At 50.3% G+C, this 23,015-nt stretch overlaps 1 protein-coding gene across 11 annotated transcripts; it reads left to right on the top strand.

Annotated features, from left to right (window-relative positions):
* The first annotated feature begins 396 nt into the window (after positions 1-396).
* On the top strand, positions 397-22,059 carry LIG3 (DNA ligase 3). Of its 11 annotated transcripts, none has more exons than XM_059670538.1 (21): positions 397-534; positions 3,342-3,469; positions 6,137-6,280; positions 8,114-8,314; positions 9,580-9,731; positions 10,414-10,580; positions 10,693-10,770; positions 11,213-11,381; positions 12,869-13,024; positions 14,742-14,873; positions 15,235-15,314; positions 16,223-16,310; positions 16,626-16,703; positions 17,015-17,138; positions 17,721-17,863; positions 18,165-18,239; positions 18,651-18,797; positions 19,242-19,446; positions 19,792-19,910; positions 20,073-20,125; positions 21,031-22,059. In XM_059670538.1, exons 2-21 carry the CDS (start codon positions 3,346-3,348, stop codon positions 21,593-21,595), a joined length of 3,000 nt encoding a protein of 999 aa, XP_059526521.1. In that variant the 5' UTR covers positions 397-534; positions 3,342-3,345; the 3' UTR covers positions 21,596-22,059. The 11 variants fall into 11 exon arrangements, 9 of the variants coding, with proteins under 9 accessions (XP_059526521.1, XP_059526517.1, XP_059526526.1 ...); XM_059670534.1 differs by having other exon boundaries at positions 3,342-3,892; XM_059670543.1 differs by lacking the exon at positions 3,342-3,469 and having other exon boundaries at positions 8,079-8,314.
* Positions 22,060-23,015: the final 956 nt, after the last annotated feature.

The raw sequence follows: 23,015 nt of genomic DNA, 5'->3' as shown, positions 1-23,015 counted from the left end.
GCTATATCTACCTAGACTCTAGAGCCTCTTTTCAATTCAATGTTTGTAGAATACTGACTATGCGCTAGGCACTGTGTGCAAACAAGACAGAGGGTACACAGAAAAGCAGGCTGAATGACATAACCGTTGCCTTCCTCAAGCTCATTACAATGCAGTTTCGCAGCCCGTATCTTTAAAGACTAGACAATATCTAACATTATCAGCAAATCAGCGAGTCCTCAGAAGTCCAGGCCGGGCTGCGCTCCCTGGGCCACCACGTCCCGGAACCTCCGCCTTCCCGGGCCCAACCCGAGACAAGCAGCCCCGCCACGCGGAGCCCAGCGCCGCCCCGCCCGCCTCACAATCCCCCACGTGGCAGGCGCGGCGTGGGCGGGGCCGGGTGGCGCAGGCTGGGCCCGCACCTTGGCGCCTGCGCGCTGCGGCCGGCTCGAGGACCCGGATTTAAAGGGACAGGCGATACCACCGCGGTGGCAGAGCGCGGCCTGTGGGCGCCGGGGCCGAGGCCTGCGCTGTGGGCCGGAGCCAGGAAGGCAGGTGAGCAGCGGCGCGGCGGGTCCAGGCAGTGGGGAGGGAGGCGGCCCGGCGCGGGGCTCGGCGCGGCCCGGGAGGCAGCCCCTCAGCTCCTCCCCCGCCCGCCCGCGGAGTGCGGGGCACACCCTCAGTGACGTGGCGGCCCCCCGGGAGCCCATGGGGTTGGCGCGTGGCTCCCCGGACCCCCACGGGTCCACGCCAAGCAGGATGCCCCGCGGGGGCCGCCCCGGACCCGGCCGCGTCCCTTTCCCCAATCCTGGCTGTGTCCTCTGCCCGAGGGGCTCTCTTCCCCGCGTCCCCGGGCCCCCCGGTGTCCGTCGGCCGGGAGCCCCTACCGACTGCCCCGCAAGCACCGCGGAGGGTGCTCCAGGAAAGGCGGCGGAGGCCGTCACTTCCCCGCCCCGTGCAGCCCGCTGAGCCGCGGCGGCCCGGCTGCGTCCGGGCCTCGGGTGCCTCTCGGCCGCCTTTGCAGCTGCTGAGCCGGGTCTGGGACCCACCCGCTTTCTCCAAGCAACGCCGGCTTCCTGGTGGCCCCCGCCCCCGGGGCCTCCCACGCCGAGGGCAGGGCGCGGCGAGGGGCTCCTTCCCCGGCGGGTGTGGGCTGCCTTCGTAAACACTTCTTCGCGGAATGTTCTCCGCTCCTTGGGGGAACCTGCCGCACATACTTCCCTGCACTTCACCTGCGTGGCTCTTCATTTTAAAAACTATGTTTATTGACTTTAGAGAGAGGGAGGGAGGGATAGGAACATCAATGATGGGAGTCATAGATTGGCTCCCTCTTGCACGCCCCCTGCTGGGGGTCCAGTCCGCAACCCAGGCATGTGCCCTGCGCGGGAAGGAACCGTGACCTCCTGGTTCATGGGTCCATGCTCAACCAGGCTCTGTGGGTCTTAATCTTTTGGAGATTATTTTTGTGAATTTCATGAAAATCATAGAGTGCTCAAAAAATAAAGGTGCATTTATGAATATGCACATTTTGTATACATTTCCAAGGCGTTCACAGTGCACCCCACACAAACACACACCAGCCCATCCATGGACTCATTTTAACTTCCCCCACCATTCTGTGAGGTGGGTTTTATTTGACCTGTTTTAGAAATAAGAAAACTGAGACCCAGCCCTAGCGGGTTTGGCTCGTAGGCCCTCCGACTGAAGCATCCAGGTCCCACCCACCGCGGTTGCAGGCTCCGCCCCCAGCTGGGTGCAGGACTCTGGAGTGTGCGGGAGGCAGCCAATTGATGTCTCTCACATCGATTTTTCTCTCTCTCTCCCCTTCCCTTCCACTCTCTCTAAAAATAAATAGGGAAATAGCCTTGGGTAAGGATTAAGAACAACAAAAAACAAACAAGAAAACTCAGACTCGGGGCATTTCTCAAAGATAACATAGCCCCTAAACCCGCGGTTCTCAACCTGGGGGTCGAACGACCCTTTCACAGGGGTTGCCCAAATACATCCTGCATATCAGATATTTACATTACGATTCATAACAGTAGCAACATTACAGTTATGAAGTAGCAACGAAAATAATTTTATGGTTGGGGTCACCACAGCATGAGGAACTGTATTAAAGGGTCGAGGCATTAGGAAGGTTGAGAACCACTGCAACTGTAAGGGCACACTTGCACTCTCATCCCCAATTCCCGTCCACCTGCGTCACATTGCACTACGTTAAGTGAAGTCTGTTTTTCATTACATGTCACCCAATAGCAATGTCACACAAAGCAGTGTACAGGTTGGAATGATTTCCAGTATATTTAAAGTCAGACCTATGAAGATACTTCAGAAAATAGGAATCTAAGAAGATGAGGGGATACCATGCACGTATTATTCCTGCTTCCATTGGGATTGATTTATCAGCTCCTTTGATTCTGGCCGCCCAGATACTTCAGCATCCCCTGATTCGAGTTTCTGAAGTATAAACAGGCTAATTGCCCCTAGGGAGCCTCTCTGTGTGCCCAGCTCTGTTCTAAGGCTTTACTCTTAGAATGACAAACCCTTGAGTTTGGCACAATTATTCACACTTTACAGTTGAGGAAATTGAAGAAAGGAGAAGTTAAGTAACCTACCAAGGTCACACAGCTAATGAGCTAGGATTTGAACAGTCTGATTCTAGGCTTCCTTTAATTGCTTCTCGAAATAGGGCTTCTGATTAAATCACAGATCTATATAGATGTGGCTTAGTTTCCAAGGGTGACCTATATCTATACTTCACATTAAAAACATGGAGCCCGGCCTGCCTGGCTCAGTGGTTGAGCATTGACCTATGAATCAGGAGGTCACAGTTCAGTTCCCAGTCAGAGCACATGCCCAGGTTGCGGGCTGGACCCCCAGAGGGGGTGTGCAGGAGGCAGCCAATCAATGATTCTCTCTTATCATTGATGTTTTTATCTCTCTCTCCCTCCCTTCGTCTCTGAAATCAATAAAAACATATATTTTTTTAAAACAAAACTTCATGGGCATGTAATTTTTCTTGGTGATTAAAAAAAAAGCTTTGTAATACTTAAGGGTCATCATTTATTTTGAGTATCGGGTGTTGCTGATGGCCTGAGAAAAGCTTTTATGTAATTTGGATTCTCTTGATTGTGATTTACTAATTATATATGTGTACATTAGGTAATTGAATACCCTTTTGCAGACTGAATTTTACTGTATTAGAACTCTTCTTCATCCTCAGAGGCATTAAATCTTTTATACATTGGAAAGTGTTTGATGAGTCAGCATAGACTATGTAGGACCTTGGCTTTTGAGAATTTGAAAGCCAAGCTCCTCATTTATATCTCACCTTTTCTGCCTCTTGCCCTTTCGTGCAGCTGTATGACTTTGGCTTTCAAGATCCTCTTCCCACCAACCCTCCGTGTACTCAGCCGAAAAGAAGTGCGTCTATTCCAAGAACATCTCTGGCCAGACATAAAACAATTCAGCCAGTGGAAAGAAACAGGTTGGCTTCCTGGGCGCTGCCTCCTCCAGAAAAGAAAGCCCATTCTGTCATTTCAAAAAGGCAATCTAAGACCACGTGCCACCTGCCTTGCCTTCTTGCCAGGGTCGCATGTGGGGCTCTGCAGCGGGTCCTGTGAGATGGCCGAGCAACGGTTCTGTGTGGACTATGCCAAGCGTAGCACAGCTGGCTGCAAAAAATGCAAGGAAAAGATTGTGAAGGGTGTATGCCGAATCGGCAAAGTGGTGCCCAATCCCTTCTCAGAGTCGGGGGGTGATATGAAAGAGTGGTACCACATAAAATGCATGTTTGAGAAACTGGAGCGGGCCCGGGCCACCACAAAAAAAATTGAGGACCTCACAGAGCTGGAAGGCTGGGAAGAGCTGGAAGATAATGAAAAGGAACAGATAAGCCAGCACATTGCAGGTGGGGTGAATACTGCTTTCTCATCTTACTGGTGCTGAGAAAAAAATGATAAGGAGAGTAGAGTCCAATGTTTATCTATCTATTTGTCTTCTGTTAACTTTACTTGAAAATGACTTCGAATTCACAGAAAAGTTGCAAGAATAAAAATAGTACAAAGAACACTTATATTCCCTTTACCCAGATTTACCTTTTGTTGACATTTAACTGTCTTTGGTTTATTGTCTATGATTATGTATGCTCTCTCTGTTACTCTCTCCTTACACACACACAGCTTAAGAATAGGAATATTCTCTTACATGACCACACTACATACAGCTAGCAACTTTAGTAAACGTATTCTTTAGTAAATTTATAATACTGTAATCTACCATCTGTATTCCAGTTTTATCCAATTGTTAAAATAATATCTTTTATAGCATTCCCCCCCCTCCAGGATAGAATCCCTATCTTATGATGTGGTATTGCATTTAGTAGTATCTCTTTGGCCTCCTATAATCTGGAACATTCCATAGTCTTTGATTACATTGACATTTTTTTTTAAAATATATTTTATTGATTTTTTACAGAGAGGAAGGGAGAGAGATAGGGAGTTAGAAACATCGATAAGAGAGGAACATCGATCAGCTGCCTCCTGCACATCTCCTACTAGGGATGTGCCCGCAACCCAGGTACATGCCCTTGACCGGAATCGAACCTGGGACCTTTCAGTCCGCAAGCCGACGCTCTATCCACCGAGCCAAACCGGTTTCGGCTACATTGACATTTTTTAACAGAATATTTATTGGTATATCAGTTTTATCTATCAATTTATTTTCAGTTTGGACTCATAGATTACTTTTTCCTGGTGGCTTATAATTTTACTGTACTTTATTAATTTGGTGCTTTATTTTATTTTTTTTTTTTTTTGAAATATACATTTTATTGATTTTTTTTACAGAGAGGAAGGGAGAGGGATACAGAGTTAGAAACATCAATGAGAGAGAAACATCGATCAGCTGCCTCCTACACACTCCCCACTGGGGATGTGCCTGCAACCAAGGTACATGCCCTTGACTGGAATCGAACCCGGGACCCTTGAGTCCGCAGGCCAATGCTCTATCCACTGAGCCAAACCAGTTAGGGCAATTTGGTGCTTTAATGTCCCATACTTGGCCAGTTGGGAGACACTTTGAGCTGGTTTCTATGTCCTGAGGGCCTTTATCTTGTTTTTTAAAATGTTTTCAAGTACTCCCTTACTGTCTGGCATAACAGGATGCTCTTAGGTTTACCTTTTATGTATCCTCTGCCTGCCCTGGGATCTGCCATTTCTCTGAAGAGTCCTGGTTCCCGTTAGTGCGGAGTGGCATTAGAGACCAAAATCTGAATGCCACATGTCCTTGTTGCCACGAGTTATCTTTGCTTTTAAGCCCTTTCAGTGGACTAGAACTAGAAAATGTGTATGTATAGACATAAAACACATATACAAACAGATATAAATAGTAAAGGCTCACATACATGCATATTTATATTAATGCCTATTTTAGAAATCATATACTGATACTTCCAAATCCAATTAGTCCTTTATGACCATCAGTGAAGTAATATTTAAAGTAATATTCATATCTTCAATTAAGTATAGTTTTTGTCACTGTAGGAGGACTCTGTGGCTCTAAAAATGGACATCTATCCTTATTTTGTTTTGTTTCTATCCTTGTATTATGAGAGGGGAAAAAGACATCAGGAGAGAAAACTTATATACCTTTCTCAAGCTCTCCATCTTCCTCTGCCCTCCCTTAGCCATTGGCCTCAGCCTGTTACTCCTGGACCCATCTCATTCCAAGGAAGGAAAACATAGTCGCAGCTCCAATAACTCAGCAGCCAGAAGTTTTCTTTCTCTGTCCTTTTCACTTACTTTCTTGTACATCTATAAATTGGGGCTAATTCCATGGAACTGAGGTTCTCAAGTATTATCTATTGAGATATGATTTCTGATTTCCCCCAAATAATCTGGAGCTTATATGTGGAATAAGAGGTAGAGAGTGTTGATGAAAATGTAAGTTATTATAAAGGGTAACTGGGTCTTTGTCCCCGGAACACCCTTTCCCAATACCATATGACCAGGTACCTCCACCTAGGCAGCAACCAGCCTTGGGGTAACTTACCAGGGTGACCAAGCAAGGCTGTAAGAGCCGCTGATAGGGCCTTTGGAAGCTTTCTCGGGGCTCTTCCACTGGCGCATACTTTCCTTTCTTTTGGGTCCTGCAGATCTGTCTTCTAAGGCAGCAGGCACACCGAAGAAGAAAGCCGTTGTCCAGGCGAAGCTGACAGCCACGGGCCAGGTGACATCTCCAGTGAAAGCTGCTTCATCTGTTCCCAATACCAATCCCCGGAAGTTTTCTGGCTTTTCAGGTAAGATAGGTTAGGTCTACGTTAGCTGTTATGGTCCTCCTTTTAATTTGTTATCCTATTTGGGACTGTGGCTAAGAGTGAAATTCTGCCTCAGTAACTTGCTTCCGTCTGAGCAGAGACAGATAATGCTAATTCGCAATGCCCCACCTATGTAGCATTTTTTTGTATACTTTATTGTAACAAAGATATTTGCTTTGTCATGATACTTCCCTTTGAAGTAGTTACTTGGGTCAGACAACTTATTATAACCTGCCCTTTACTGCCTTGTTTTTTTGATAATGAAAGAATTTTGAAAAATTGCTTCCCTAAACTTGCCCAAACTAGAGATGAAAGGGAGCAGGCAGGTATCATACGTGCCTTATGTAACTGATAGCATTGGGCAAGGTAGTGCCTTTACATATGCAGTTTTGTTTGTTCTTCAGTTAACCTTAGGAAGTTCTTTCATTAGGTCTGTTTTGTAATGAAAAAGTTGATATTCAGGTTCATTATGGAATTAATATGTATACTGAGGTCCGTTTAACTCCAACACGTGTGCTCGTTTCCCCTACCTCCTCTTGTGTCTTATTTGGAAACTTTCTGTGACCAGCTCAGGTAAGGAAAATGAAGCCAAAACACATGGACACAGGAGTTGTTTGGGAGGATAGCTTTATGTGAGTAAAAGAAGCCTAGACTTGAGGTCAGAAGACCTGGGTCCTGGTTCCAGCACTGTGACCCAGCAGCTTGCTCAGGGGATCGAGTCACTTCACCTCTGAGCCTCTGTGGCCTCATCTGTGAAGTGGGAATGGCAGCACCTGCCTCCTGTATCCCACAGTGTTCTCACGAGACTACAAGAGATAAGGCTGTAAAAGGGTGCCTGAGTCTGTGGGATCTTTATTAGTTTAAAATTCTGAGGTGCTTTTTTTGTTGTTAATGGTAAGCCGAAGGTAAGGAACAGGTCAGGTGACCATAAAGACAACATGTTTCTGGAAAGGCCCTGGTCCTGGGGAGGGAGTTTGGGAGAAGTTGAGGGAAACAATGTGTTCTGGTTCTGGCAACCTGCTGAACATCGATGCTCTGGAGACTTGTCCACTAACGTCCTCTTTAGACTCCAGGTCAGAGATGAGGATGCATTTATAATTTACAAAGCCAGGCAAGCAGCAGTTTCCATCAGCAGGCTGCTTGCTAATGACTCTGCTGCAAGCTTGCAACGTGAAATTTGTTTTGTAAATTGTCACAAAGACATAGAGGGGACCACTGAAGAGTTGTACAGTTATTTTGGGGTGTCTGGAAGAAAAGCCCTGCTCATTGGCAACCTTTAAGAAAGAAAAGAAAGTGGTGATGGGGGTGGCAAAGGGCTGGGAATGTCTCTCTTCTCAGGCCTAGGTCTTCTCATCAGGAGGAAGAGATTGAGCTGCTAGATAATATTACGGCTTCTTCCAGCTCTGACAGTCTGCGGTAGCAAAGATTTCACATTGACTAACACGTCCTTTGATTTCTTCCCCCTTCCTCATCCCAACTTTTCTGGGGTCAGCTTCACATACAATTGCTCTGAGATCCTCCTGGCACTTTGGCATGAAGGTGGCTTTTGTTCTCTGAGGCGCTCATATAAAGAGGCTCCTCACCTGGTCCTCTGCTTGGGTGTGAAGCCACTGTTTCTTTGCCATTAACAGCTGTGAGATTTGGGGAAGTTACTTGACTTTCATTTCTTTACCTATAAAATGTGATATATGTACTCCAAAGGGCTATTTTGTGGGATTAAGTGAAGCTACATATAGGGCACCAGCAGAGTGCCTGTTACTTTCCCTTTCTTCCTTCTCAGCAAAGAAATGTTGTTTCCTGATGTTTCCTCTCCAACAGCCAAGCCCAACAACTCTGGGGAAGCCTGCTCAAGCCCCACCCTTAAGACAAGTCTGTCCTCAAGCAAATGTGACCCCAAACACAAGGATTGTCTGCTACGTGAGTTTCGGAAGTTGTGCGCCATGGTGGCTGAAAATCCTAGCTACAATTCAAAGACCCAGATCATCCAGGACTTTCTTCGGAAAGGCTCAGCTGGAGGTGAGGCCTGGAGCATTCTGGGTGGGCTTTTCCTCAAGAGAGCTCAGAGCCATAACCGGATTTATGGGCATGTGAACTGTACAGTTGCACAGGTTGAATTCTCTGCTATTGCTGGCTTGAAATTCTTTTTTTCTTATATATATATATATATATATATATATATATATATATATATATATATATATATATATACACACACACACACACACATATATATATTAAAGCCCGATGAACAAAATTCGTGCAAGGGGCTCAGACCCCGCCACTGCGGCTGCCTCACCCTCGGCACGGCTGCCGGGGAGTTGGGGGGGCCCACTACGGCTTTGTCCAGTCTAATTAGCATATTACGCTTTTTATTATTATAGATTTATTGATTTCAGAGAGGAAGGGAGAGGAGAGAGAGAGATAGAAACATCAATGATGAGAGAGAATCATTGATCAGCTCCCTCTTGCATGCCCCACATTGGGGATGCAGCCCACAACCCAGGCATGTGCCCTGACCAGGAAGCGAACCATGACCTCCTGGTTCATAGGTCAATCACTGAGCCACACTGGCAATACATTTTTATTGATTTTGGAGAGGGAGGGAAAGATAGAAACATCAATGATGAGAGAGAATCACTGATTGGCTACTTCCTGCATGCCCCCTACTGGGGATTGAACCTGCAACCTAGGCATGGGCCCTGATGAGGAATCGAACTGTGACTTCTTGGTTCATAGGTCGACGTTCAACAACTGAGCCAAGCCAACTGGGCCAATTCTTAATAATTTTGAACAAAGAGCCCCACATCTCTCTTTTTTCACTGGGCCCCGCCAAGTATGTAGCCAGTTCTGCTTCGAGCACATTGGCATCTCTCTTCCCCTGCCCTTATTCCACCCCAGGAGGCCAGAAGCATCCATCCCATATGACCAAGGGGAAGGTTCACTGTCCTGCATGTTTGATTAAGTTTTTGTGAATCATTGCACAGCTTGGAGTAGAAAGTTCCAACTCTGCTTCTTTCATTCATCTAACAAGTCATCATTGAGCATCTATATTGTGCTCATCACTGGGGACACTAAAGTGACAGTCATGGCTCTGCCCTGTGGGAGTTCATCCAGGGGCTACATTAGGGGAGGCAGACACATAAACCCCCCCAAACCCCGTGACCTCTACTACTGTCGTGAAATGCACGGGGTGCTGTAGCAGCACAGGCAGCAATGTAGACATCTCTCCGTTCCTTGAGTTTATATATTTATTTGTTCAAGCTCCTTTCTTCTGTCTCCAGATGGTTTCCACGGTGACGTGTACCTAACGGTGAAGCTGCTGCTGCCGGGTGTTATTAAGAGCGTTTACAACTTGAATGATAAGCAGATTGTGAAGCTTTTCAGCCGCATTTTTAACTGCAGCCCAGATGATATGGCACGAGACCTAGAGCAGGTCAGAGGAAAGGGAGGGTAGGCGGCATTCCAGGTGGGGTTCTGCCAAGCCAGGCACCTGCGATCTCTTTTTTTCTGGTTGGGGCACATGCTGTTTTAGGAACCGAAACCCATGTGAGGAAGCTTCCGTTATGAGAGAGCCGAAGGGGAGGCCACAGCTGTTAGTTTCATAAGGTTTTGAGGATTGAAGTCATATTACTGCTGAGCCACGAAACCCAGCACTCGAGGGTCAGGATTTGAGACTTGTGCTCTCTCTCCTGGGGCTCTTTTTGGACCCTATTTTTTCTTGCTTCTCCTCCTTTCCCCCATAACTTGGGCTTACCATTCAGCTTTGGTGTGTCCATGGCTCTAGCCCTGGCACCATGGGAAGTTTCTATCTGAGCACCCCCCATTATCTGATGACCATATTTGTCTCTTAGTTCCAATTCTAATGGGAATCAGATTGGCTCAGCCCTGAATTAGTCTTTGTGTCACTTTTCAGCTAAGGCAGGTGGCCTGATCCTTTGGTGAATGGAGGTACTCTTTCCAGAAACTGGGTGGGATAGATTCTCTAAGAAGCGAGGTCAGTGTGTGTGAGCTGGGGATAGAAGCAGTGATTGGAATCTCTTCAGGTCCTAGGGGATTGGGCAATACACTTGGCCACTTTGGGGTTGCAGCAGTGGCATTTTGGTTTTTGGAGACAGGGTGACGTGTCAGAGACAATCAGAGTCTTCTTTGAGCAGAGCAAGTCTTTCCCCCCAGCTGCCAAGAGCCTTCTCACCATCCAGGAGGTGGACGAATTCCTCCTGCGGCTCTCCAAGCTCACCAAGGAGGATGAGCAGCAGCAGGCCCTGCAGGACATCGCCTCCAGGTCGGGGAGCTGCCCAATGGGGATGGGCTAGGGAAGGTGGAATCACTAGGGAAGGAAGGTTTGGGGATTCAGAGCTCTTCAAAGACCAAGTTGAATGTGCCTCATCCCCTAGGTGTACAGCCAACGACCTTAAATGTATCATCAGGTTGATCAAACATGATCTGAAGATGAACTCAGGTGCAAAACATGTGTAAGTACTAGCTCCTCTGACAGCCTAGGCTGCCAGTTTCCTTTGTTGCCAGCTGGTGTCAGGACTTTGGAGTCCCGATCTGGATTTGAATCCTGATTCTGCCTTCTTCCTTTCTGGGGGTCCTGTCACTTGGCCTAGCTCGGCCTCCATTTCCCCATATGTAAATGGAGATAACAGTACCCTTCTCACAAGAGGGAATTATGTTCAGTGAGCATAATCTGAGTCAGTTGCCCACTCCAGCCCCGTCTTGGCTAGAGTAGCATCCACATAGGCACAGTGTCTCAGAAGAGCTGCGCTGTCCAGGAGCTCTTTTCTCCTGTGATAGCCTTTAGACAGAGGACACAGCCCTTTCCCCTCTCTCCTCTGTGAGGACGGCCTGCTAGCCTGAGCAGTAAGGTCAAAGGCGGGGTTTGTGTGTCTGTGCCCCTGTCCACTTTGGCAGGTTAGACGCCCTCGACCCCAATGCCTATGAAGCCTTCAAAGCCTCGCGCAACCTGCAGGACGTGGTGGAGCGGGTCCTGCACAACGAGCAGGAGGTGGAGAAGGAGCCAGGCCGGCGGCGAGCTCTGAGCGTTCAGGCCTCACTGATGACCCCGGTGCAGCCCATGCTGGTGAGGATGCTGCTCGGGCCCTGCCTCTCCCCCTCTCTGGGTATCCTCTCCTTCCTTGGGAGATCTAGGAGGGTGTGAGTGCTGATGGCCTTACGAGGTGATTGAGGAGTTTGGGGAAGGAAGAGTGGAGATGTAGAAGGGTGTTTCTCAATGGGGAGGTAAAGGCAAAGAGAGGACACCGTGATCTCGTGGGAATACCTGAACTCTAGGCCCAGCTCTGCCATCGCAAGTTAGTGTTCTTGTCTGAATGATGTATGAAACCCTCTGAAGCATCTCCCTAGGATGGTTTTTCCGTCATCTTTCCTGAGGACAGGTGGGTTTGTAAGGAACTCCTGAGGTTCTGTGACCTGCCTCCAAATAGCTCGTAGCTTCCCATGGCAGGGTGACTTGGGCACCCTTTTCTTCTGGAGGGAGGAAGCTTCGAGAATGAAGTCCAGCTCTGACAGATCATCTTGGGGCTCCGCTCATTTCTAAGAAATAGGGTTTCCTTCCTGGCATCGGTTTTCCCTGTATGTGTGCTCCAGGCCTACTATGAGATCCTCTGGGTTCATTCGTGCAGTGCTTTTTATGAAACTGTCTTGTGTATTCTACTGACGCCTAGGTTTAGGATTTTATGTGTGGGGTAGGGAAGTATTCTCTCCCTCCCTCCTAGGAATGTGCGAGGGACAGCCAGCACCAAAATAGCGAGATCTCTATCCCAGGGACGTACCCCGGTCATCTGCAGTAGTGGCTTTCTGACTTTTATTAGACTACTTTCTGGAGTCTGTTCTACAAACTGTCATTTGAAGAGTGGCGTGGGTTATATAGTTCAGTGGTTAACCATACACCTTTGGAGCTGGGCCCAAGTTCACACCTAATTCCTGCCATTTACTAGCTATGTAATCTTAAATGAGCACTTAACTTCTTTGAACTTCAATTTTCTGACCCATAAAATGAAAACAGTATTATCTATCACATAAGATACTACATCGAAGATGAAAGGCAATGTGTATGCGATCTGACACATATAAATATCCCCCAAATGGTAGCCGTTATTGTTTGCATCTGGATGGCACAGGTATCTGATAAGCACTCCTGTGTCCTGTCCTGTCCTAGGAACCCCTGGTCACTGCCACCCTGCCAGCCTTACTGTCACCTGCACTCTAATCTTTTCTCTATGTACCTCCTGTGCTGAGATAACCAGTATGTTTAATAAGCCAGAGCCCTGCAAGGTCCTAAATTATTGTGGGTGGGGAGAGTGAAATGCTGTTTCAGTGGAATTCTGTTAGCTCTACAATGAATTGCATTCATAGTCCTCAAAGTGCAAGCTCCTGTGTCCACTCCAGATATGACATTACCCAGCCCTTTCCATCCCCATCACCTCGTCAGTCGCCTGCCCTGAGGGTGTGCTTCAGTAGGCATCCCAGGGCCCTTGGGCTGGCCCTGCTGAGCACCCCTCATTGGAAGAGCACCTGTAAATCTCCAGGCTTTTCTCCCCCACCCCCGAGGCCGAGGCCTGCAAGTCCATTGAGTATGCGATGAAGAAGTGTCCTAACGGCATGTACTCTGAGATCAAGTATGATGGGGAGCGAGTCCAGGTGCATAAGGACGGAGACCACTTCAGCTACTTCAGCCGCAGTCTCAAGCCCGTCCTACCTCACAAGGTAAGGTCCCTTCCTTCCTACCAGGACTGTTTTTCCCTTTTGCCTCTTAAGACTCAGGGCCAGAGTGCCATCGCCATTCCAGCTCTGCTGTGCAGTAGGTTTGTTTTGTATTTGTTGAGTGAATGAATGAATTCACTCATTCATTTTTGGACTCTTCTAATGATGAGGGGTTGCTCAGTAGGCCAGCCAGAGCCCAGACTTGGGTTAGTCAGCACAGAGCCCCAGAGGACATTGATGCTTCCCCTGCCCACAGTGAAGGTGGGACAGAGAGCCTATCTGCAGAGTGACTTGTGGTTGTTTTTTGCATTTCCATTTCCTGTGTGCTCCCCACTGAGGTAAATTATGGTTCAGGTACGAAGGGGCTATTGGGTTGTCAATCGTGAATTTGTTCAACAAATATTTATCAAGTGCTTAGTCTGTGCTGGGCACTGTTCTAGGGGTGGACATAGAGCAGAAAAAATACAAAATAAAAGCCCTGGTCCTCTGGAAGCTACATTCTGCTGTAAACAAAGCCCCCTGGGGGATATCTGGGAGCCCTTAACCGGTGCATTGAGAACCTCATTCCTCAGCCCTCTCAGCTCTCAGGGCCTCTGGGAGGGCTTCCTTGAAGGAAAAGCAGCTGGAACATCTGGCCCCAGTAGCTAGTGAGTATATGGACCGCCTCTCCACGCTGCCCCTTCTGTTCTGGCTCAGAGCCCCCAGGGTGAGAGGCCGTGGTGTGTGCCTCATCCTTCCCTCAGCGGGGCCTGCCTGCGGCACATGGAGCAGTCAGGTGTTCGTCTCGGGTGTCCCAGAGGCCAGCCAGGAGCCGCTTCCCCAGGGAGCCTGAGTGCAGGCTCACGTGCACTGGGCACACAGGGACACTGCTGAGGGACTGCTCCTGGCAAAGTGGCTCAGTGGGCACCTCCTGTTCCCCGGGGAGGAGTCGGAGCCCAGCTCCCCAGAATGCGAGCCCTTTCCCTGCTCTCCTTTATAAAGTTCACTCACCCCTTATTTCTCCTGTGGTTTTGACTTATAAGGGGATTGAAACAGAGTGGAACGGGTGTGCAGGCCTTTCCTGTCCCCACTCTGTAAGAATGACGTGTTTGTGGTCTGCCCCCTGCCAGGGAGAAATTGGACCCCAGTCAAGGACCTCACTGCTGGCATCACTGAGTAGGGCTGCCATGGATAGCAGTGGGCTTCTCCCTCTCGGCAACTGTTGGAAACCTGGGCTCTGCCTTGATCAGGAAAAATCCAATTCCAGGCTTCCTTTCTTACTCTATTTGAAGATGGCTCTGGGTTCAGAGCTCCCACTCAGAGAAGTCTCTTCTCGGGTTTCCTTGCTGCTCCTAAGGGGGTTCATTTCTTCCTTTCCATCTTTTTCCCATCCAGTCTGTTTTCCCCACAGATCTCTGCCTGCCCACCTTTCCTGACTCTCGGCCTGTTGACCTGCCCCCAAGTATTCTCTGTTTCTTCCTTTTCCGCCAAACTCCCCCATAGCCCATAGAAAAGGACTCAGCATGGGCCAGCCTCCTCCTGGCCTGGACAGGGTTCTGAAACGCACCCCTTCCTCTTGTCCAGGTGGCTGACAAGGCCCAGGTCTGTGTCTTCCATTAGCTGGGCTTCCATGTGTTGGTGTTCTGTGTTCCTGCGGGGGCCTGGGCTTTGCTTTCTGTAGCTTGGCTTCAGGTCCCTGCTGCCTACTTCTCCCTCACGTAAGTGACTCTTCTGACTCCAGGTGGCCCACTTTAAGGAATACATCCCCCAGGCTTTCCCTGGGGGCCACAGCATGATCTTGGACTCTGAGGTGCTCCTGATCGACAACAAGACAGGCAAACCATTGCCCTTTGGAACGCTGGGCGTGCACAAGGTACTGGCTCAGGGCAACGGTGCAAAAATGAGTGTGTGTGCGCGCACTATCGGTCTGAAAGTGGAGGAATCGATCACTCACTTAGGGTTGGGCTTATTCTTCATTTCTGAATTAACCCAGAGTTTAAGTCTTTTTTTTTTGGCATAAAAAGGAGCTAGTATTGGGAACTAACTATAATTGGGTTGGTTTCTATTCAGGACCATCTGCTAAGTGCCCTTACAGACCAGGGACCTCAAAGCACAAATAGGAGTTTTCTATCAGGTGCTTCAGAGGGTCTCCAGAAGTAACCGGTGTTACCCATTTCTCACTCCCTCTTACTTATTTCTCCCTCTGTACCTACTACCCTCCTCTGCCCTTACAGAAAGCTGCCTTCCAGGATGCTAATGTCTGCTTGTTTGTTTTTGATTGTATCTACTTCAATGATGTCAGCTTGATGGACAGGTGAGGAACCTATTCTCAGTTCCTGGGTAGGGAGGTGGGGAGTTCAGATTGGAAAGGAGGGTAGAGAAGGGGCTGGATCGCATACCCCTGTGCCCAGGAGCTGGGCAGGGCCAGGGGCAGCGGCAGGAGAATGCTGAGAGGTAGCACACGTGCAACACAGTCAGCTCCCCATTCAGTGTGAGGAAGAGAAGATCTGCCTAGGCCTCGTTTCTGAGAGCCTAAGTCACCATCCCGCCCCCAAACTTTCTCCACTACAGCAGCATGGACTGTTGACAGAAATAGACTGTGAGCACAGTAGGGTTTCAGTTTCTTTCTCCAACAGCACCCATGAGGACATAAGGCAGATGGTTTTCAGCTCAGAGGTTTTTGCCTTCAGAGGAGGCTCACAGCAGGAAGCTCATGATGGGGCGGTGCCACCATCCCCCACACTGGCTGCCATCCTTGAGCGTGGAGGGGAAGGGCAGTGGAAGGGAGAAAGCGGTGTTGGGGGTAGGAGTTGTGGTTTGGGCTTCAGGTCCTGAGGCCTAGGCCTGCTGACCCAAGAAACAGTCAGCCTTGGGCCTGGGATGAGGCAGGTGCCAGGGATAAAAAAAAAAAAAACAAGAGTCGGCTTCCTTTTTTGGGTGGGACCAGAATTCATACAATCTGTTTGGGCTAGACGCCAGTTCTCCCATGATTCAATAAAGTAGAAACAGGAACTATAGGATGAGGTGGCTCTATGCCACAGCTCACACTGTCTGTGGCCACAAAAGGAGCCTCTGTAACCCTTGACGGGCAGAACTGTTAGACACGAGGGCTTGAAGCTATGGCAGTGTCATGAAGCAGTATGTCATTGTGTCCCTTTCCTCTTTAGAACTAATGGGGGTGGGAGGATCCTGGCCTGAACTCAGCTCTCATGCCCCCTTTAGGCCTCTGTGTGAACGGCGGAAGTTTCTTCACGATAACATGGTTGAAATTCCCAACCGGATCATGTTCTCAGAAATGAAGCAAGTTTCGGTGAGAGAAGACCCCACCTAGGCAGCACCTAATGGTTTGAAAGCAGGGCAGAGACCCCTTGGGCCCGATGTGACTGAGAGAATGAGTTATGTTATGGGGGCTGCTGATGTGCATATGTTGTCTCCTGGTCTCCACCTAGGAGGGCAGGGCATGAAACCTAGCTGGGCTCCCTGTGTCTCAAAACCACAGCATCTTGGCAGGGTCCCTGCTTTGCAAACCCTTTGTTCTGTATATTCAAGTCAAGGTGTTTCCACATAGCACCCTCTCAATTCACATACCCTCTCGATTCTCAACATCTCTCCTCTTGTCCCTCAGAAAGCATCCGACTTGGTTGACATGATAAACCGGGTGATCCGAGAGGGCCTGGAAGGGCTGGTGCTGAAGGACGCAAAGGTAAGATGGTCACAGGCTTTGCTTCTGTGTACTGAGCCCTCCCTGCTGGGCCTTTCCAGCCCCGGCCAGGAGATGGCAGCGGTGGCCTGAGGTGTTGGAGATGGGTGCTGAGGGGCATCTTTCCAGGGTTTGGACAGCGCTGTTCTGGATCTAGAGAATGGTATGCTGTGTCTCCTGTAATGCTGGAGCCCAAGGGCTCTTCCCTAGAGTGGGATCGGCAGTTGAAGGTCTGATATGTTGTGTGAAGAGTTAAATCCCGCCCTCATGGCGTTTCCATTCTAGTTTGTGGTTTCTCTCTTGCTTCCCCTCAGGGTACATATGAGCCTGGAAAGCGGCACTGGCTGAAAGTGAAGAAAGACTATCTGAATGAGGGGGCCATGGCTGACACAGCTGACCTGGTGGTCCTTGGGGCCTTCTATGGGCAAGGGAGCAAAGGTCAGGGTGGGCTCTGGCAGATACTTCTTTGAAAGGCACCACTCAGGGTACAGGCTGGCCTTTTTACCGGCTTCACTTGCCAGCAAGGCCAGTATGACTTGCAAAGTTCTGGATCAGCGGTCCCCAACTCAGCCCATGTCACCTCAGCAGTCAGCGACATCTGAGAGCTAAAGACTTGGGCAGGAAGAGGTCAGACAAGAATAGCCTGTGCTAGCCCAACACAAAGAAACTTGCCACCACCTACTCAGGGCCTGGCAGCCTTCTCAGAGAAAATCTCAATTTCCTGACTAGAGGGAAAGCTAGGGTCTGAAGAACTAGTACTTTTAGGACCTACTGTGTGTCCGGCACTGTTCATTTCCTTTTAGTCCTCACCAGAGCCCAACAAATTGTGTGATCATCCCTAATTTACTGAAGAGGAAATTGGGGCTCATGAAGGTTAAACTTATACAGCGAGTAAGAGTTAGACCCGAGCGGTGAGCTCGCACTCTGATGCCCGCTGCTCTCCAGCAGGCTGACTCACGGGTGGGTGGGGCTGGCAGAGAGGGCTCCCTCCACCCACAACTCAGCCCTCCCTCCTCCCAGGTGGCATGATGTCCATCTTCCTCATGGGCTGCTACGACCCAAGCAGCCAGAAGTGGTGCACAGTCACCAAGTGTTCTGGAGGCCATGATGATGCGACGCTCGCCCGCCTGCAGAAGGAGCTGGACATGGTGAAGATCAGCAAGGTAGGGAGAGCTGCTGGCCCTGGCCCTGGCCTCTGAGACAGGCCGCACTTTGGGGACCGCAGGTAGCATTTATCTGTGTTCCTGGGAGCAGTGTTAGGCTTTCAGAGTCTCGGAGTGCCTGCCTACCTGTGGGAACGGCTGCAGGCCCTCAAGGTCACACCCTCTCTGGGCAGGGAGGACCCCAAGAGCTGAGGGTCAGCCTCTGTGCTGAGTCACTTCTTCTCATAGTCCCATGACCCGGAGAGGCTTAAGTCTGGTTTTGGCTTGGGAATAGCCCAAGACAACATCTTTTTTCCTCCAGGATCCCAGCAAGATACCCAGCTGGCTGAAAATCAACAAGATCTACTATCCCGACTTCATCGTCCCAGACCCGAAGGTATCAACCCAGCGGCCTGTGGACCTTCAGCCCATAAAATAAGCTCGCAAATCCTCTAGGTCCATAGAGATGCCTTCTCAACCTCACTGGCAGTCTACCCCAGGGCAGGGATCTAGGCTGTGCAGCCCACAATGAGGAATCCTCCTTAACAGAGAGGGAGAGAGACTACCCAACCCCAATCACAGAGGGTCTGCTCTACAAGTGACCTGGCCCAATCCCCGCTCTCAATCAGAGAAACTGAGACCCAAAGAAGACAGTACTTCCTAAGGTAGCGGTAGCAGCAGCAGCAGCAGCAGCAGCAGCAGCAGCAAGACATGACCCACCCCCCGCCAGCCAGTCAGATATCTGTCTGCACTGCTGGGTGGGAGACGTTGCCTCTTAGCCGCGAGTGACCCAACTTCCTCCTGACAGAAAGCTGCCGTGTGGGAGATCACAGGGGCTGAATTCTCCAAATCCGAGGCTCACACTGCCGACGGGATCTCCATCCGGTTCCCTCGCTGCACCCGAATCCGGGATGATAAGGACTGGAAATCTGCCACCAACCTCCCCCAACTCAAGGTGCCAGCTGCATATGTGTCCTCCACCCGATTGTCCCAGCCTTGAAACCGTGGGCATTTGGCCTGTTCCCATGTGCTCTGTCTTCTTCCCATTCCACTGAGACAGGCAAGGACAGGTAGAAAGGGAGACCAAACTGCGGCAGGGCCTGGAGCAGCAGCGCTGGGCATCAGGCCCCACTGGGTGCTGGGTCCTAGAGCGAGAGCTCTGCTCTCAGCATCTGCTGAGGGCTCGCCCCAGGCTAGTCTCTACGCTGTTAATAAGAACAGGGAATAGTACAGTGATTTGTATGGATTACTCAAGAAAACAGCCAAAGTTTAAAAAGGCGCCCAGGAGGCCAGCTTTTCCCTAGGGAGTTTCTCTCTTCCCTGTCTGTTCCCCAGCCACATGTGCCTAAAACAGACCACACAGACCACCTCTGAGGCCATCCTCCCCCCTCCTCCGCAGGAACTGTACCAGCTGTCCAAGGAGAGGGCGGACTTCACTGTGGTTGCTGGCAACGAAGGGAGCTCCACTGCAGGGGGCAACAGCGGGGAGAATGAGGGCACTTCGGGGCCTGCTGTGCCTCAGAAGGCCAGGACCTCCCCCAAGCAGTCCTCCCCCAGTGCCAAGAAGGCAGGAGGGAAGCTGCGCCACCCCAACAGCAAAAATGGTAAGAAGGGAAGGGCAGCGTGAAGGCAGACATCAAAGGACAGGACCCAGTCTCCCATTCCAGCTCTCGGACCATGATTCTTTGTCCATGCAGCTGACATTAACTGCACTCCTGTTGTGTGTCCAGCCATGGGCAAGAGTCCATTCTGCTGGGCACTCCATTGCTCAGTAAACCTATGACAGGACCCCGGGAGAGCTCACCTCTGGGGATTAGCTACCTCTGAGCTCTCCCTTCTCCCCCTGCTCACAGCAGAGCAGGCCTGGCCCTGTCTGCTGCCCTGACTTCAGGGACCACTGTCAGCTCCCCTGAACCTCTCCTTAGCTCTTACCCCGCGTGCTCCTGCAGGCCACAAGCCGACTGCAAAGCCTTCCCCTGTGAAAGTGGGGGAGAAGCTGGTCACGAAGTCTCCTGTGAAAGTGGGGGAGAAGCGGAAGGCTTCTGATGAGACTCCATGCCACGCAAAGGTGAGGGTGAGGAGTGCACCAGGGGCTGGTTTGGTCCAAGGCCTCATGTTCCTAACACCCTGCACTTGAACTTTGAGAGATGAGCAAAGGTGTTTTGGGGACTAAGGCCTAACCCCTCCCCTCCCGCAGCTGCTCTACCTGTGCCCTCTCGTTGCCTTGCAGAGGCGGCTGGCCAGTGAGCCAAGAGGAAGGAGAGCTGTGTCTGCAGGCAGGAGGTAGACAGCCCAACCCAGCCGAGAGGCTGCAGGGACCCACCACAGTTGACATTAAAGGGGAGAAAGCCCAGTCTGGGTATGGGAGTGCAGCAGTGTGAGTTTGTGCTCAGGGCGGGTGCAGGGCCAGCCAGCAACGAGGGGAGAGGGCACCATTGGCTTAGTGCCTGTCCTCACACCTAGAAGCCTTTTCCCTTTGGTGCTCCCTCAGGTTTCGATTACACTCAACCACTTACTGAGGCTGGTAACTAGGCTCAACCCTGGGGGAGCTGGTGGCCCGAAGGGCAGATAGAGAAGCAAGCCTTTGGTCACTGGAGAGAGTGATCACACCACCCACACCCTGCAGGCCCAGCAGACCTGTAGGACCTTTGCCATCTTTTCCCTACCTGAAGCCCTTGAATCCATCCACAGCAGTGAGCTGGGCTCCTGGCCCCCGTTCTAGCTATCTGTGCAGTGCACTGCTTGAATGAACAACATCACTGCCCACCAGCCACTGGATGGTCCTTGGAGACATGTACTTTTCCCTTCAGGTTCCAGTGCTGGGACCTGTCCCCTCTCCCTTTCCTCTACAGTAAGCATGTCAAGCTCACGGCCAGCGGGCCACATGCTTGCTCTGCAGGGATGGAGGAGTGACATGGCCTCAGCCACACATGTGCTAGGTAGCAGGCATAAGAACCCAGCAGGTCTCCATCCCTGTGTACTCTGAAGTGGCTGGAAGGTGGGGGTGTTGATATCTGTGCCTTTTCCCCAGTAAACCTTTTCCAGTCATGTCCTGACCGCTAGCGAGGCTCCCTACGTCTCACCTCCTATTCTAACCCTCCTCTGGCTTATGCTCATCTGCGTGGAGACCTACCTGCCCCCAGCAGATTGCCCCACTGCAACCCCTCCCTGATCCTGTGCATTTGCAGGTGCTGCTGGATATCTTCACTGGGGTGCGGCTCTACCTGCCACCCTCCACACCAGACTTCAGCCGTCTCAGACGCTACTTTGTGGCATTTGATGGGGACCTGGTACAGGAATTTGACATGGCCTCAGCCACACACGTGCTGGGTAGCAGGGACAAGAACCCTGAGGCCCAGCAGGTCTCCCCAGAGTGGATCTGGGCATGTATCCGGAAACGAAGACTGGTGGCTCCCTGCTAGGACTGCTGCCTTTCCTCTCCCTCCTGCCTACCCTTCCCGGCTGGGGCAGAACCCAACTGGGCAAAGATGGACTTTCTTCTCCAAGCAGCGCGTCTTCCAAAACCCACCAATTGTGCATGGTCTCTCCCCAGCCAGGAGTCAGGTGCTCGGGGTGCCACCAGGGCAGTCACCCTCTCCTGTGGGCTTGTATAGATCTTCCAGATCTAGGTGCTGGTTTTGTTGTCTTTTAGTGTTCTTTAAAAAGGAGCTTTTCTTCCTTTTTAAAATAAAATATCTTGCAGCTATCTCTGCCCTTCCCCCACTCTCACCCCGTAATTTCCCTGGTGATTAAGGAGTGAAGGCTGGGCTACCGAAGGTCTCTCCTTCCTTGCCTGCCCCTTTCACCGCCATGCTCATTTTAAAGTTGTGTTCCTCGGACTGCCCTTCCTCAGAAATGCTGCGTTTATATTTGGCAAAACGTGCATTCAGTCTGGCCCTTTTGCCAGGAATGAAGCCTCATCTGAAAGGAAACAAAATTAATTTTATGACTTAATTGTCTGGTTCTCCTGGTATAGGTGTGGGTCTGCTTGAACCAGGATCAGGTAGGAAAGTGGGGCCTTTATGAAAAAAAGGGAGGTTTGGGCTACTCCTTTGGGGGATACAGGCTCCAGGAGGATCAGCCTCCCCAACATCTGGAAATAAGACTGCTCTTTAGGATAACCCCGAGGACAGGCTGTAGATACACAGCCTGCTTAGAGGAAAGACTCCTGTACCACCCAAGGCTGGTTTTTTTGAATAAAGGGAAACAATTTAGACGAGTGTTGTTCAATAGAACTTTTTGCGGCAATGGAAATATGCCATAGATCTTAACTGATCCACACAAGTTAGCCACATCAGCTGTTGAGCATTTGAAATGTGGCCAACACAACTGAGGAGCTGAAGTTTTCATGCTAACCGAACTTGAAGTGATCACATGTGGCTAGTGACTCACCACACTGGATAGTGCAGGTAGACCTGATTCAAATCCAAGTCCTGATATTTAATAGCTATAACTTTACACAAGTCATTCAACATCTATGCCTCCAAAAGGAATGGGGCTAGGAATTGGCCCTAAATCATGGGGTTACCTTAAAGAGTAAATGAACTCAAGGTAAGTTCTGAAAGCACTTAGCACAGCCTCGCTGAGTTGGGAAAATCAACAGTGGCATGCGTGTTCAGACGCTACCCAGGAGAGGCCTGGCTCTAACCACTTCCACAACCTCTTGCCTGTGTGACAGCTCAAGCTGGTCTGAATGCAGCTCATCAGGTGGCCATCTGGTTCTACACTGGCTCCTGTGTTCGCAGGCTGGCTGCCTTCTGAGGGTCAGTTCCCTTTTTTCATATTAAGCTAGTAGGCTGGTGTGTCCTCCCTGTGAGTTAGGTGAATAGGACTCAACCTCTAGAACTTTTGTCTGGGCCTGTAGGTTGAGAACCACTCCCTCCCTCCCACCCAGCCCCGCTCTGGTTTGCTCAATGAAGGCAATATACTCTGCTGGGAGGCTGTTTGCCAGTCAGCTTGGAGGCCAACTTTAACCTGATGGACCTGGGTCTTCACCTGTTGGTTAAAATGTGTGGGGAGGAAGGAGCAGGAGGGGGAGGTGCTGCCATGTCTCTGGCTCAGGACATGGGGTGGTTTTGAATAGGCACCATTCAGTCTGGCTTCAGTATTGGGAATAAGACACCCTTTTTATTCTACCCTCAGTGGAGACAAAAGCTGATCCTCTAAGCACTGA

This window comes from Myotis daubentonii, chromosome 16 (genome assembly GCF_963259705.1).
Source record: "Myotis daubentonii chromosome 16, mMyoDau2.1, whole genome shotgun sequence".
NCBI lineage: Eukaryota > Metazoa > Chordata > Mammalia > Chiroptera > Vespertilionidae > Myotis > Myotis daubentonii.
The sequence above is the reverse complement of the archived record's forward strand: the minus strand, read 5'-3'. Positions and strand labels throughout refer to the sequence as shown.